At 37.8% G+C, this 15931-nt stretch overlaps 1 protein-coding gene across 2 annotated transcripts in view; it reads left to right on the top strand.

The window, feature by feature from the left end:
• CREBRF (CREB3 regulatory factor) overlaps positions 1-15931 on the top strand; it is a 53212-nt gene that overhangs the window by 21246 nt on the left and 16035 nt on the right. For both annotated transcript variants that reach the window (XM_026007023.2, XM_026007031.2), the window contains exons 3-7: positions 391-516; positions 2203-3289; positions 10144-10338; positions 11819-12008; positions 13620-13693. In XM_026007023.2, the coding sequence (XP_025862808.1) occupies positions 391-516; positions 2203-3289; positions 10144-10338; positions 11819-12008; positions 13620-13693 (1672 nt within the window). The remainder of the gene's footprint in view (positions 1-390; positions 517-2202; positions 3290-10143; positions 10339-11818; positions 12009-13619; positions 13694-15931) is intronic.

Here is a 15931-nt window from a genome sequence, read left to right as displayed (position 1 = left end):
CCCAGAAAATAGGGAATTCTCCACATTGAAGAGTTAAAAGAAGGAGTGGTGTTAGAGATGGATTTGAAGAAATGTTCTATAGCTGAATAAAGTACTCATTAGGTATTGAATGCTGATTCTAGTGGCTAAATAAGTTTTAGTTTTTAGAAGGTAGGTGTTAGTAACAGTTGCCACTATTTCTTTTTCTGTTTTTAATGCATCTTCATTATTTTCCTAATTTAAGTTCACAACTTAATGCTAGTTAAATCTCTCAAATGTGCTAAAGAGTAGAAAATATACAGAATTGTTGTGAAAATAATAGATTAGTAGGTGTGGGAGCAGGGCTTATGTGTAATAAATTGGCCTTGGAGTAGGCTTTAACTTTCTAAAGTTAAAATCATTCTGTTGCAGCCTAGTGTAAGCGGAATGGATCCGCCTTTTGGGGATGCCTTTCGAAGCCACACCTTTTCAGAACAGACACTAATGAGCACAGATCTCTTAGCAAACAGTTCAGATCCAGATTTCATGTATGAACTGGTAAGTAGCATTTTCTTGGATTCTGCTTTAATTGATTTGGGGTAAAAATGTTGTCATATACTTGTTTTTAATTTATAAATGCCTAAAAAGAAAAAAGAATGTCAAGCTTGGTTCTTGTGACTGTCAGCCTAGTAATTTTAGATGGCTTTATGAACACATTGAAAATAGTAAGAGGAGTGGAGGGGAGGTGGGTGAGGGGATGGGTGAAACAGGTGAAAGAGATTAAGAGTACACTTACTATGATGAGTACTGAGTAATGTATAGAATTGTTGAATCACTATATTGTACACCTAAAACTAATATAACAGTGTATGTTAATTATACTGCAATTTAAAAATGTGTATACGATTATACAAATAAATATGGTATTTTTATATACATGTATGTGCACATACACATAAGAAAAAAATGTGAGAGGAAAGTATATCTAAATATCTTCAAGTCCAGTTTTTGCTGATGAGGATGGGAAGCTGTCTTTTTTGATATACGTAACCCCTAGAGGACTCTTCAACGGGGATATTTAGAAATGATAACACTGAGCAAAGCATATAACACAGAGAATGTGAGGTAAAAATAGCAATTCCAAGTAGTATGCTTATCACTTATTCTTAAGATAAATAGATACCTGCGATTCCTAAGAACATTTAAAAAATAATTTTAATTATGGCTTAAGCAACATGGAAGTATATGAAAACTGAATCATTGAATTGTACACTTAATACAATTTTGTGTATTGAATTTTGTGGTCTGCAAACTGTACTTCATTAAAGCTGTTAGAACACAGACACACACACATATGCAAAAACTAAACAAGAATAGCCCCAAATAAATGGAAAAATCAAAGCAGGACAAAACAAACTGGAAAAATGGAAATTTCCTCATTTCCTTCCTGAACCTCCACCTTCTAAACCTATTCCCCAAAGATAAGTACTCCTAACAGAGTTTTTCTGTTCACATATAAATATATGACTATTTTAAATTGGATGACACATTCATAGATACAGTATTCTGTAACTTAATCCTTTTAATGTAAAGACATATGGTGAGCAGCCTCTCATGCTAGTACATTAGACCTTTACTGCATTCTTTTTAATGGCTGCACAGTCTCACTGACATTTTTTAAATCCTATCTCTATTCATGAGGCGTATCACACTCCTGAGGAGTATTGTAGTTCCCATGCCCAGGCGTTGTTAACAAGGGCTTACCAAAGATCTTATCCTTCTGTGATGGAGTTTCAACTCTTCTTTGGTTTGCACTTTGCCTCTATATTTCAGTTCTCACTTAAGAAGACAGATTCTTCTGTGATTAAGGTAAGGTCTTCATTATTTGCTTTGTAATTGAAGCTTATTTCAAAGGAGATCCCCAAATCCTTCTAAGTCAAAGATCAGGAAATGTAAACCTTTTTCAGGAAGAGTGTTTATAGTAAAGTTCAAGAGCCCTTGATATTTAGACCATACCTAAGCCTCTCAAGGGACATATTTCTCTCCCCTCTCCCCTTTTTTTTTCCTTGCCCAAGGAAATGATATTATATGGACTGGTAAAGTGACATGTAAATAGCCTTTATCTTAAAATAAAACAGAACAGAGGTCAAGTAATGATTTATCAATTTGGTACATGGGTGTGAGGATGGAGTTGAATATTTCTTTCCTAAAATATGGTGTGTAATTTTTTTAAACTTTTCTCAGGATAGAGAGATGAACTATCAACAGAATCCTAGAGACAACTTCCTTTCTTTGGAGGACTGCAAAGATATTGAAAATCTGGAGTCTTTCACAGATGTCCTGGATAATGAGGGTGCCTTGACCTCAAACTGGGAACAGTGGGATACATACTGTGAAGACTTAACAAAGTACACCAAACTAACTAGCTGTGACATCTGGGGAACAAAAGAAGTGGATTACTTGGGTCTTGATGACTTTTCTAGCCCTTACCAAGATGAAGAGGTCATAAGTAAAACTCCAACTTTGGCCCAGCTGAATAGTGAGGATTCTCAGTCTGTTTCCGATTCCCTTTATTACCCTGATTCACTTTTCAGTGTCAAACAGAATCCCTTGCCCTCTTCATTCCCTAGTAAAAAGATCTCAAACAGAGCAGCTGCCCCTGTGTGTTCTTCTAAGACTCTTCAGGCTGAGGTCCCTTTGTCAGACTGTGTCCAAAAAGCAAGTAAACCCGCTTCAAGCACACAGATCATGGTGAAGACCAACATGTATCATAACGAAAAGGTGAACTTTCATGTTGAATGTAAAGACTATGTAAAAAAGGCAAAGGTAAAGATCAACCCAGTGCAGCAGAGCCGGCCCTTGTTGAGCCAGATTCACGCAGATGCAGCAAAGGAGAATACCTGCTACTGTGGTGCAGTAGCAAAGAGACCAGAGAAAAAAGGGATGGAGCCTCTTCAGGGTCATGCCACTCCAGCTTTGCCTTTTAAAGAAACCCAGGAACTATTACTCAGTCCCCTGTCCCAGGAGGGTCCTGGGTCAATTGCAGCGGGAGAGAGTAGCAGCCTTTCTGCCAGCACATTGGTCTCAGATTCATCCCAGAAAAAAGAAGAGCACAATTACTCCCTTTTTGTCTCTGACAACTTGGGTGAACAGCCAACCAAATGCAGTCCTGAAGAAGATGAGGAAGACGAGGAGGATGTTGATGATGAGGACCATGATGAAGGATTTGGTAGTGAGCATGAACTTTCTGAAAATGAGGAGGAAGAAGAAGAGGAAGAGGATTATGAAGATGACAAAGATGATGATATTAGTGACACTTTCTCCGAGCCAGGTATGGCAATACTTGGAGGCTTACCAAACTGACCTTTCTCGTATTGAGATATCGATGGTTTCTTTATCTTAGTTTGGGGATTCAATTCAAGATATTCAATTAATATCTTGGCTCAGATATATAATTGCTTTTTTTCTATTCAGGCAGTTCTAAAATAATCACTTTTGCTCATATAGTGATTCATAGGCTGATTCTTCGAGGGCTTCTTAATTTATCTTATGTTAAGGGACTTAATTTGTTACTCTCTGAGAAGCTGTGCAAAGATGCCAAGAATTGATCGATTAAAAAAATGTTCTATTTATATACATGTTCCTCTATTATAATTGAGGCAGGTTAGGAGTGCCCACATGGTAAACCAAGTAATGATGGTTTATATTACTCATGCTTATAACCAACAAGGCCTACTTAATGAATAATGTAAAAAAAAGAGCTTTTTCGTGTCTGCCATCTTTCCATTCACACAGTATTTTTCCATTTAAGAAAAATACATGCTGTACTTTAATGAGCATGAAGGATACTCTGCTTTATTTATATACAGTACATATAAATAAAAGGGAAAAAGAAAATCAAACTTGTGGGAACTGGTTCACTTCATTTAGCATTTACATGCTTGGGCTGTTGCCACTGTTGGCTTGTGCAGTATTTATGAAAATGGTATTGCCAAGTGGCACACAGTTTAAAATGGAGAAAGAAGCGAAGATCTTCAAATTTTTAAAAAAGTTATTCAAAGTTTTCTTCAAAATTATTTTCTTCAAAAATAGTGTTGATGCTGTAACTTGTATGTAAAAATAAGTTATTTTTAAAACCTTAGAAATTGTCAGAGACCCCTTTTGTTATAATTACTGGAATTTCTGGCAGTGTAAAGATTGGTATTTAATTTTCAGAAAGGTTTTTAAGGCATAGCAGCTATGTTGTAGCCAGTAAAGTACTATTACTGCTGAAAGACTTTCCTTTAGTGAAATCTATTACACAAATGCTTAGATTTGTGTCTTGGACACAATCAAGTTGTTTGACTTGGGTAGAGTTTCAAGTACAGAAAAGGTACTTTAATCTGGTGGAAAAGGGCTTATGCCTTTTTTTGGTTTACTTTAGAACTCTAGATAGAACAATTATTTTCTCTACTTAGAAAAATTTTCCTCTTAACAAATTAATAAAATCTGCTTCGTGGGCACTTGGGTGGCTTAGTTTGTTGACCATGTGACTCTTAATCTCAGAGTTGTGAGTTCAAGCCCCACGTTGGGTGTAGGGATTACTTAAAATAAAATCTGTAGGGGGATCCCTGGGTGGCGCAGCGGTTTTAGCGCCTGCCTTTGGCCCAGGACACGATCCTGGAGACCCGGGATCGAATCCCACGTCGGGCTCCCTGCATGGGGCCTGCTTCTCCCTCTGCCTATGTCTCTGCCTCTCTCTCTCTCTCTCTCTCTCTGTGTGTGTGTGTGTGACTATCATGAATAAATAAATAAAATCTTAAAAAAATAAAATAAAATAAAATAAAATCTGTAGGGACACCTGGTGGCTCAGTAATTGAGCATCTACCTGTGGCTCAGGTTGTAATCCCAGGGCCCTGGGATTGAGTCCCACATCATGCTCTCCACAGGGAACCTGCTTCTCCTTCTGCCTACGTCTCTGCCTCTCTCTCTCTCTCTCTCTCGCTCTCTCTCTCATAAATACATTTTTTAAAAAATCTTTTAAAAATCTGCTTTGAGAAGTTTCCCGGAAGGTTGTCTTTATAGCTAGTGCTGAGTTATATAGCTTCCTCTCATGGGAAGACCAGAGTGCTGTCTATGAGTGATCTTTAAGGTCTCACCAATCAGTGCTGTTGCTTTGAGTTCCATATTTAGGATCATGGTAGGAGGTAGGGGAAGGGTGAGACAAAGACGAGATGGGTAATAACTAAGGGAAATAGAAAGTGTGGAGAAAGAGAGCACCTGTGGGTGCTCAAAGGAACATGTAAATCAGAGGGAGTCAGTAAATTCCACTGTCTCCAAGGACTGTACTGTCTACCTCACTTCTGGTTGTAGTTTTGCTTTTCTTTGGCTTTCAACTCATCCTTTATCTTTTAATGTGTTTTTACCTGGATAATTGTGTTGAGAGATGAGTAGGTCTGTGAAGAGAGATCACTTAGTAAGTTGACTCTCATTACCGTTTCGTCAGCCTTTAGACTCTCATAGGGAAGGGGGACCAGTGTTATAGTTGGTGTTGTCCTGTCATGCCACATTCTCTTGCCTTGTCTCTGGTAGAAGAATCCCGATTTGTGAGCTTCTTGGTGTTAACCAACACTACTTTGAAACAGATGCATTGGCTGGTAAAACTCTCCCCTTGGCTCTGTTTAACAATGCTAAAATGTTTGGATGGTATTTAATTCACTCACTTCCAGTTGACTTGAAGTAAAGCCTCTTTGGTTAGTATTACTTGGACAGTTTTCACAAAATTTTTTTTAAATACTTTATTTATTCATGAGAGACAGAGAGAGAGAGAGAGAGAGAGAGGCAGAGACATAGGCAGAGGGAGAAGCAGGCTCCATGCAGGGAGCCCGACCGATGTGGTACTCGATCCTGGGTCTCCAGGATCAGGCCCTCGGCTGAAGGCAGTGCTAAGCCGCTGAGCCACCCGGGTGCCCAGTTTTCACAAATGTTAATGAATGTGACATGATTTAACCACAATGTCAACACAGTTCTATGGTATTATTTGGGCTTTATTCACATTGGCTAATGAAAATTTTCCTTTTTCTTGGAAGAAAGAGCTAAACAAGTGACTTCAGGAATGCAAAAATGAATTATTGGTGAGAAGCAGGAAGAAATTCTTTGAAGCAGAAAAGTGGAGATAGTTATAGTTTCTTCAGAGTGCTAGTTTTAGAGTAGGTTGATTTGTTTAATTTGCAGTTTACAAAAGCCCTTTTGTGTTGACTAGCCCCCTTGATGCTGTTTCTTGGCAGTTGGCTACAACAGTGCCTGAGCCTACAAAGCTCCAGGAAAGGTGTAAAAAAAAGAGTTTCAGTCCCTACTCTGGCCTTGCTCCCAAATTTTAATAGAGCCTATTCTGTGGGCAGGCTGTGACTCTTTGGGGTCATTGGGATTAGAAGGTTGTAATACTAAGAATTGGGCCCCCAGAATGAAAGTTTATTTTGTAGTCTGTATTAATATTTTCACAATTGACTTTATCAGTAGTCTGAACTAAACAGAGATGTGTGATTAGAATTTTACAGAATGAATATAGCCTTTTTGACTTCTATTTGATAATCATGTCAAGAAGGAATGAGTTAAATCAGTATGGTGTTCAAGCAAATGGAAAGAAAAGAGAAAAGGCTTCATGGGAAATTTTGCATTAAACAAGTAATTGATTGGTTAAAAGAAAAAATTTTTGAGTGCCTACTTCTGTTTCAGACACTGTATTAGGTATTGCCTATCCAGAGATGAGCAAAACAGACATGACCCTTGTCTTAATGGAACTTAGAGTTGAGTGGGTTTATTTACTGTTATGGTTTCTTAGTCTTTTAATCTGCTTGTGTGTAGTATGAGTTGGCAAGAGAGATATGCAGGATGAAGAGTTTTCTTAAACCTTATTTGACTGTGGAACTCACTTGGGGATGAAGGCATATCTTATGATAATAGTGTTCCTTAAAACATACTTTGAGAAATATTTAATTACCTTAAATGCTAGACCAATGATCTGGGAATATAATTGTTCTGCATTCTACTTGCTCATGCTGCTCTCTGTATTGAAAAGTGGCCATCTTTAAGAAACCCATTGTGTGCGTTTGTGTTATGGTGAATTTATGGTGTATGTTATTAGAAAATGTTAAAATGTTAAGTCAAAGGAAGCTGATGGCCCTTAAATGCTTTTTTGGAAAAGACTGACCATAGATAAAACTGGTAACTAATTTTAGTGGGACAGAAGAAATGAAAATCTTCATTATTCTTTGAATTTAACATGGGATATATGTGAAGAAAAATCCACCTAAACCATTTAACTAGATGGGAACAGGAAGAGTGAGAAGCCTAATAGGAGCTAGACTCCTTGAGGCATGGGACTGAGTCAGTTCAAGCTCTGCCAAATCACTTAAAGCCTCCATGAGCATGTTTCTTTTTGTAAATGGAGTTAATAACGTCTTTTTTTTTACTGTACTCTTGGAAGTCTTAAATGAAATATGTGTAAGTACATTAAATGAGAAGAACAGAGTTTTGCCAAAAATCCAAGCCACCCGAGGGGAGTTGCTAAGTAGGGGAGAGCATCAAATAAATTGTCAGAGGGATGGGATGCCTGAGGAAGCCGTATATGAAAAAAGTTTCCCTTATTCTTTGGGCTAGGGTAGATTTAAATATGGAATACTAGTTATTTTATTTTATTTTATTTTTTTTAATTTTTTTTTTTATTGAAGTATAATTGACATATAAAATCCTGTTAGTTTCAGGTATGCATCATAATGATAATGATATTTTTATACATTACAACATGATCCCCATGATAAGTCTAGTTACGGTCTGCCACCATACAAAGGGTTTTTTTTTTTTTTTTGCTTATTTTTAAAATTTTTGTCTTTTAATTAAAGTATAGGTGATATATAATGTTAATTTCAGTGTGTAGTATAGTGAGTCAACATTTTTATACATTACAAAAAAATCCCTACATTAAGTCTAGTTGCCATCTGTCACCATACAAAATTATTACACTATTATTGACTGTTCCCTAAGTTGTATTTTATATCCCATGACTTACTTATTTTGTAACTGGAAATTTATACGTCTTAATCCCCTTTACCTATTTTGCCCAACCACCCCACCCCCCAGCCACTTCCCCTTCTGTAGCTTATCTATGGTTTGTTTTTTGTATCTGTGAGTCTATTTTGGTTTGTTTGTTTTGTTTTTTTTTGTGGAATGCCAGTTCTTGACACTGGTAGGAAGTTGGGAGTGGTTTTGTTGGTCTGTCTGCCTGTGTTAAGCCATTCTTGGTTAATCTGTGTGAGCCAGTAGTTTCTTCGAACCAGTAAGGAACCAGTAAGTTTTTCTTGGCCTGGGGGTGCCAGGGGTTTGAAAAAGCCATTTCTGGTGGCACAATGTGGCCCTTGCACCTTTCCCAAAGCTAGGCTGATTGCTGGAACAAGATGAAATCCTTTTAAAGTATCACATTGGCACAAATAAATAGGCCAAAGTTACTGCTTTATCTAACACGATTTTTTAAAAATCAGACTTCTAGAAACAATTGTGGCTCAACTTGTACATCGTTTCTTTTTTTTTTTAATTTTTAAAAATCTTTTATTTATTTGAGGAAGAGAGTGAGAGAGCATGAGCAGGGGGTAGGGATAGAGAGAGAAGCAGACTCCCCACTGAGCAGGGAGCCTGATATGGGGCTCTATCCCGAGACCCTGGGATCATGACCTGAGCCAAAGGCAGAAACTTAACTGGCTGAACTGCCCAGGTGCCCTATGCATCATTTCTTAAGAAACTAAAGTTGACTGTCACACTCCTTGCCATATCATTTTAAACTACCACATGTGCACTTTAATTCTGTTAATACCAGCAGTGCTACAGAAGCTTCTCTTGATTGTTGCCCTGAAATCATTATGGTTTCCGAATTGAAAGGTCATGTTAATTGAAGTATAATAAGTATAAGTATGAAAATTCACCCTTCTTTAAGTGTACATTTCTGTGAGATTGACAAGTGCATGTAGTGGTGGTAACCACTACCAGCATCGAGAAACAGAAGAGTTTGATCACCCCTCAAATTTCCCTTGTGTTCCAGGGAACTCCATAACTCCCTGGAGTTAAACTCCATGGCTCCCTCCACCCCCACCTCCTGGCAATCACTTTTTAGTTTTTCCTGTAGTTTCGCCTTTTACAGAATGTCATATAAATGGAGCCATGTTTCTGATTCTTAATCTCTTGAAGAAAACCTGGTAAAATTCTGAAATTCCTTTTTCCAAAACCTGCAGATGTCATCACTTTCTTAGTGTCAGTTCCCGAGGAATCATGTTTTTAGGAGAAAAAGTGGTCATTTTGCTTGGCTAATGCTGCCTAACTTTTCCTGTCACCTTAGGGTTATATACATCCTATATGGGGCTCATCTCCACTCCCCCATGTACCTAGCAGTAATGATGTGTGGAGTATACTAAGGTGGGCATTCTCTGGGGATATTTAGATTTGTAGGTCATCCTGCGTGAGGTCTGACCAGCAGTTCTAGCAGCTTAGAATTAAGTATTTTCTGAAACTCCTATTAATAAGGAAAATAACTTCTTAAAAAGTGAAGTAAATGCAGATTGCTTCCAGTAAAATATTAGACTAGGCATATATGTTTTTATTTGAGAGCCTGTGCAAGAACTCTCATACTTTTACAAAAGGGGTAGGTTGGGAGGTAGGCAGCAAAGCCGTCTACTGCCTCACAAAATTCTATATGGTAGGATACCATCTTAGAAATGCACATACCTGTCTGGGAATGTTTTAGATGCATAAATTTTAGGAGGAAGGCATTTAAATTATAGTGTAGTATCTTAGTACCACGATCTAATTGTACATTTGACATTCCTAGAGCTATATATTTCATTATTCTCTCATGAGAGCCTATCTAAAGATACAAAAAAAGATGTCATATACTAACTTACAAAAACCAAAGAGAAATATTAGGATAAACAATATAGTTATCTCTGTTAGTAATCTCTGAATATTTTATGACTTCGAGATCTCCATATTGAAAATCACTATAGACCTGGTCTGTTATCTTTGACATGCCAATGATGTTTTCAGATGAAAGGAAATATATCAGGTGACAAATAGAAGAGAACTTTTTATTTTCCCTGATTGCTTTATTGAAATTTGTGGAACTTAAAAAATTGGGGGCGGGGGGCTCTCCTTTTTTTTAAGGCTATGAAAATGATTCTGTGGAAGACTTGAAGGAGATGACTTCAATATCCTCTCGGAAGAGAGGTAAAAGAAGGTACTTCTGGGAGTATAGTGAACAGCTCACCCCATCACAGCAAGAGAGGATGCTGAGGCCATCTGAATGGAACCGAGACACCTTGCCAAGTAATATGTATCAGAAAAATGGCTTACATCATGGTAAGTGGGAATTGTCAATTTTAAAGTGTCCCTTTAAATAGAAATCATAAACCATAATATTTACTCAGTGTAAATTCTTAGTTACGTATTCAGCCTTTACTACCAAAATGGAGAGAGGGGAACAGTAGAGCTGCTATATTTGCTATCATTGCAAATATAGCTTTTACCAGTGGGGAGAGCCATCACTTAAACAGGGAGGAAGGTCTGTGCAGAAGTGATTTCTATCACTGCCTATTCTACTTATCCTACCCAGGAAATGACCAGGAGCCTGCTGATTGATACCTGGACCTGCCACAGTTGCAATAAACCAGGGTTGGGGAGAAAGGGAATGGACTCCAGCATCTTTCTCTTCCATTCTTGTCCTGTCTCCAGGCTGAAATGTAAACAGGGAGATTGGAATCAAATGGTGGATGGGAAGAGGAGAGAGAGGAAAGGGAATAATTGTAGAGAAAAGAAATGGAGAGAGAAGAGTTGAATGGTAGGAGTCAGGAGAAGCCTATAACGTTAGGCCAAGTTTCCAATTATGAACCTAGGAAGATGTAATTAAATAGGATTTCTTCTTTTATTTTTTTATGATCCAAAATCTGTACTGAAAAGAGGGAGGGCGCTAGTAAGCTTGGCCACTCAACAGTTTTAGTAATCTCTCATGCTACAGTTGTAAGTTGCTAAGCAATTTTGTTTTGACACAGGAATTATATCAGAAGTATGTTTATGCCTCATTTTCCCTTTCCACTGGCACTCTTTCTGTACTCTACTGTTTCTCAATGAATAGACCTAGTTTTTGCCTTCAGATCAGTTTTCTATGAGAAATGAAAAGACAGGTCCAACAAATAGCTTTAGGTAGCACATGACGAGTACTAGGAAAGTTGTTTGGTGAATTGTAGTTCAGAGGACAGGGCCATCTCTCTTGCCTGCAGTGATAGCGCAAGACCCCTGAGTCTTCTGTAATGTTATTTATCAAACTAATCAAAGAAGAGCTTTCAAAAAAGCAATCCTTATCTGTTGGCCTTTTTGAGTCCAGCACCAGAGTATATGTTTGAGAAATTTTCAGTCATAGCCTCAAAACATCTTGGTTCCAGTAAGATCTCCTATTTCTTTTCTGGGTGTATATTCTACCCTAGCCCTGATTTTTGGGTGCAGCAAACTTACACTCCAGGCCTGAAGTTTGAGATGCTTGTTACTACCATGCATATAATTAAGATTCTGTCATACGAGGGCTAGAAACTTTAAGGTGGAGAAGAACTTGGCAAAGACTAGAGCTGTGCCATATTTCCCCTATTTCTTACATTCACAAGGGGGGAAGGAGAGGAGGCTAGTCCTTTTAGCATAGACCGTTAATGTGCTGAGACTTCTGAAACATGTGAAGACTTCTAAAAAAGAAAAAAGAGGGGAGGAAGAAATGTTTTAAAATATGGCTGTAGAATATATCTTTCATGAAATAAAATGATCTAACTTACAGACTTCTTTAAACCATCTCTAGGAAAATATGCGGTAAAGAAGTCACGGAGAACTGACGTAGAAGACCTGACTCCAAATCCTAAAAAACTACTCCAGATAGGCAATGAACTACGGAAACTGAATAAGGTGATTAGCGATCTGACTCCAGTCAGTGAGCTTCCCTTAACAGCCCGGCCAAGGTCAAGGAAGGAAAAAAATAAACTGGCTTCCAGGTAAATGCTAATCACATTCACCTGTGTAAATAAAGTCTAGGCGGTGAGGTTAGACTTTCAGTGAGCTTTTATAGATGATCATCAACCATTTATTCAGAAATACGCTTTTATAAATATTACAATGAGAGGATTATAGTTTTTCCTTTGAAAATATAGTATTTATGCTTTGTTTATGCTTCATAATACCACAAGATGGTATTATGCTTTTAAAGGAGAGAGGTAGGGGTGCCTGGGTGGCTCAGTGGTTGAGCGTCTGCCTTTGGCTCAGGTCATGTTCCTTGGGGTCCTAGGATTAAGTCCTGTATCAGTCTCCCTGCAGGGAGCCTGCTTCTCCCTCTGCCTATGTCTCTGCCTCTCTCTGTGTCTTTCATGAATTAAAAAAAAAAAGTTGAGGGGGAGGTGAATGGACTCAAGTGCATTATAACAGTGAAAAATCTTATCATAGTTTCATTTTTTCTGTTTTGTGGTCAGTTTATTTGAGTATAATTTACTTGAGATAAAGTATATCCCTTTTAATGTATACTTTTATGCATTTTTAAAAGATTTGTTTATTTATTAGAGAGAGAGAGAGAACACATGTGGAAGCAAGGGGAGGGGCAAAGAGGGAGGGAGGGAGACAATCCCAAGCGGACTCTGGGTTGAGTATTGGAGCCTGATTCAGGGCCCGATCTCACAACCCTGAAATCATGACGTAAGCCAGAACCAAGAGTCCTTTGCTTAAACGACTAAGCCACTCAGGCTCTTCTACACTTTTATAGGTTTTGACAAATGTATCCAATCATACACCACCACAATCAGGATAATATTTTCCATCATCCATTAAAAAATTTCCTCATGCTTCCTTGTAAAGTGAACCTCTAATCCCTCACAACCACTGATTTGTTTCACAGTTTTGCTTTTTCTAGAATGTCATATAGATGTAGTCATATTATATGTAGCCCTTTGAGTTTGGCTTCTTTGATTTAACATGATGCATTTGAGATTCATGTTGATCCATATTGTTGAGTAGAGTAATAGTTTGTTCCTTTTTATTGCGAAATAGTATTCCTTTGTTAGGATATACTACAGTTTATCCATTCACCAACTGAAGAACATTGGAATTGCTTTCACTTTTGCCAATTATGAATAAAGCATTCAATAAGCATTCACTTACAGGTGATTGTGTGAATATAAGTTTGCATTTCTCTTGGGTAAATACCCAGAAGCATATGTTTAACTTTATAATAAATTGTCAAAGTAGTGGTTTCTGAAGTAATAAATTTTTAAAAATTACTGTTTTTCAAAGTAGCAGTACATAGTATTTTATATCCCAATTAGCAACATATGATGGTTCCACTTTACATTCTCTTGGTATCAGTTTTTGTTTATTTTAGTGTACTCAGCATAACTTTATTTTTGGATGTGTGATAAAATTTTTAAGAATCAGTTTGGATTAATGATTATGTTGTGTGGGGTTTGTTTTTTTTTTTGGAAATTGAGTTCCTTGTTATAAACATCAATAGGCAGTGATTTTTGGTTACTGTTAGAAAATGTTTGACAGCAGCAAGAAGAAGTATATTCTGAATGTTCACTTAAAAAAAGAAGTGAACTAATTGCTCCTTCCTTTCACAGGGCTTGTCGATTAAAGAAAAAAGCCCAGTATGAAGCTAATAAAGTGAAATTATGGGGCCTCAACACAGAATATGGTAAACCTAAACTTTTAAGAATTTAATTAACTTCCTATTACTTTGCCAATCACTCTCTTTTTCTTTGGCTCTGTTATTTGCTTTCCCTGTATTCTGCCAAGTTTTAGGCCAGCCTCCTTTTTGTTCATTTATTCAATAAGCTACATACTCACTCTTACTCATTCATGTTCTCCTTTTAGTGAATGTCTGTATCTGTGGCTCCCCATGCCAAATCTCCTCTCTACCCTAAAGAGCTTGTCTACTTGTGACCACAGTCATCTCCTACTTCATTTTACAGTTGTGTTGTTGCATTAGCCAGTTTATTGACTAGTGTTTATTGTAATCTCTGAGTGGATAATTTAGATCTGTGTTTTACAAATTTGATTGCTTGTTAGAATCATCTGTGTATATGCTAAAGTATGGATTTCTAGGCTTCTCCCCAGATCCAATGAGGGAATATGCAATCTGTGCAAGTAGAACTCAAGAGTCCATATTTTTAACACTACCCCATGTTACTCTCAGGCAACTATCTTAGCACTTATTTGGGAACTGTTGGTTTAGATCAGTACCTCCCAATCTTTCACAACAAGGCACATGTAAAAAATTATCATCTCTAAGGCATCCCGGAATTTATCAGAGTAGGCTGCTCATGTCCTGAGAGGATTAATCTCTCAAATGCCTGGAACCCTTTAACAGCACACTAGAGGTTTGGAAAGCTCTAGTTTTGATCTTCTGTAAGAGCCACCTTTCCTTTCCTTTCCTTTGCTCTGTTACCATTCCTTAAGCCTAGTATTGGAAGAGTTCATGTGTTCTTTTGCCTCTAAAATTGTCTTCTTGGGATCCCTGGGTGGCGCAGCTGTTTGGCGCCTGCCTTTGGCCCAGGGCGCGATCCTGGAGACCCGGGATCGAATCCCACATCGGGCTCCCGGTGCATGGAGCCTGCTTCTCCCTCTGCCTGTGTCTCTGCCTCTCTCTCTCTCTCTCTGTGACTATCATAAATAAATTTTAAAAAATTAAAAAATAAATAAATAAAATTGTCTTCTTCACTGTATAGCTCTCGTGCTAAAGTCGGATCTGAAAGTGGGTCAGTGGCAAAATGATCAGTTATTATTTGTTTCCAGAGATTTTCTGAAGTCCAGCAGGACATCTGGCACGTAAGTGCTCAGTAAACTTTGTGCAGTTTTCTTAATTCTTTATCTTGATTATCTTGTTTCCATCTGTGAGGGCAGAAAGAGGATTTCCTACTGTGAAGTTTACAACTTGTGAAATGAGCTGATGGTTTTGTATATTAATGGCCACTCAGGAACTCTCATCAGGTAAATGAATTAGGTAAAACAATAGTTGGTTTGTTGGAAAGGAAATCTACCCATTTTCATATTATTCTTTCTTGCTGTTGAAGCATTCTGACCTTGAGCTGTGTGTGTGTATACACACACACACACACACACACACACACGTAATGATTACAATATCAAAGGCATTCATATTTCATTTTAGAACCAGATGACTTGAGCTGCAGGGAGATGTGGTGGGCCATTGGGAGCCTTCTGGGTCTGTGTTTCCTTGGACACTTGTAGGCATCTATCTATGTGTTGTTCAGTTAATCTGTCCATGACTATGTATATCTGTGTGGCTAGGTATTTGTATATATGCTAATGCACACCCTCCACACGTGCTTTGGATCCATGATATAAATATATTCTGGGGTAGAGAACACCTGGGGATTTGGTAAAGGTTAGGAGTATGTGTTGTTCTATCTCAAATTGAGTTTTGATAGCTGTCTTAAATTTTTCTTGTTTCTAAAGCTGACTTAAAGCCTCTTACATTTTCATGTAGGAAAAGGCCCATCTTTAAAAGGTACCATTTTCTTCTCAGTTAGGATCTTCTCATTCATTTATTTCTCTTCCACTTTTGTCTTAACTAGCTTCTCTTCTCCAGTTTCTGGGGAGGAATAGCCAGCCCTAACCATTGGTTTAGAAGTTATTTTAGAACCCAGGAAATGCTCTCATGCAGTTTGCCATGTGTATTTTGAAAATTCTTCCTGGGGTTTCTGGTACATCTCTCAAGAGAATGGTGCCCTTGGTGCCTGAAATATCTGTCAGTCAATCTGTTATTGTTTTGTGGAACACTTATTATCCACTACCCATCTATTAACCCATTAGTTTCTGGAATTTATAATTCACAAGTCAGTGACATTTGAAAAAGAATTTGGGATTTGGAAACTATAGGGTTACCAACTTTATGTTTTGCCAGGTGAAG

Source organism: Vulpes vulpes, chromosome 4 (assembly GCF_048418805.1).
Source record: "Vulpes vulpes isolate BD-2025 chromosome 4, VulVul3, whole genome shotgun sequence".
In the NCBI taxonomy this organism is placed as follows: Eukaryota; Metazoa; Chordata; class Mammalia; order Carnivora; family Canidae; genus Vulpes; species Vulpes vulpes.
Note: the sequence above shows the minus strand (reverse complement) of the source record. Positions and strands in the feature narration are given on the sequence as shown.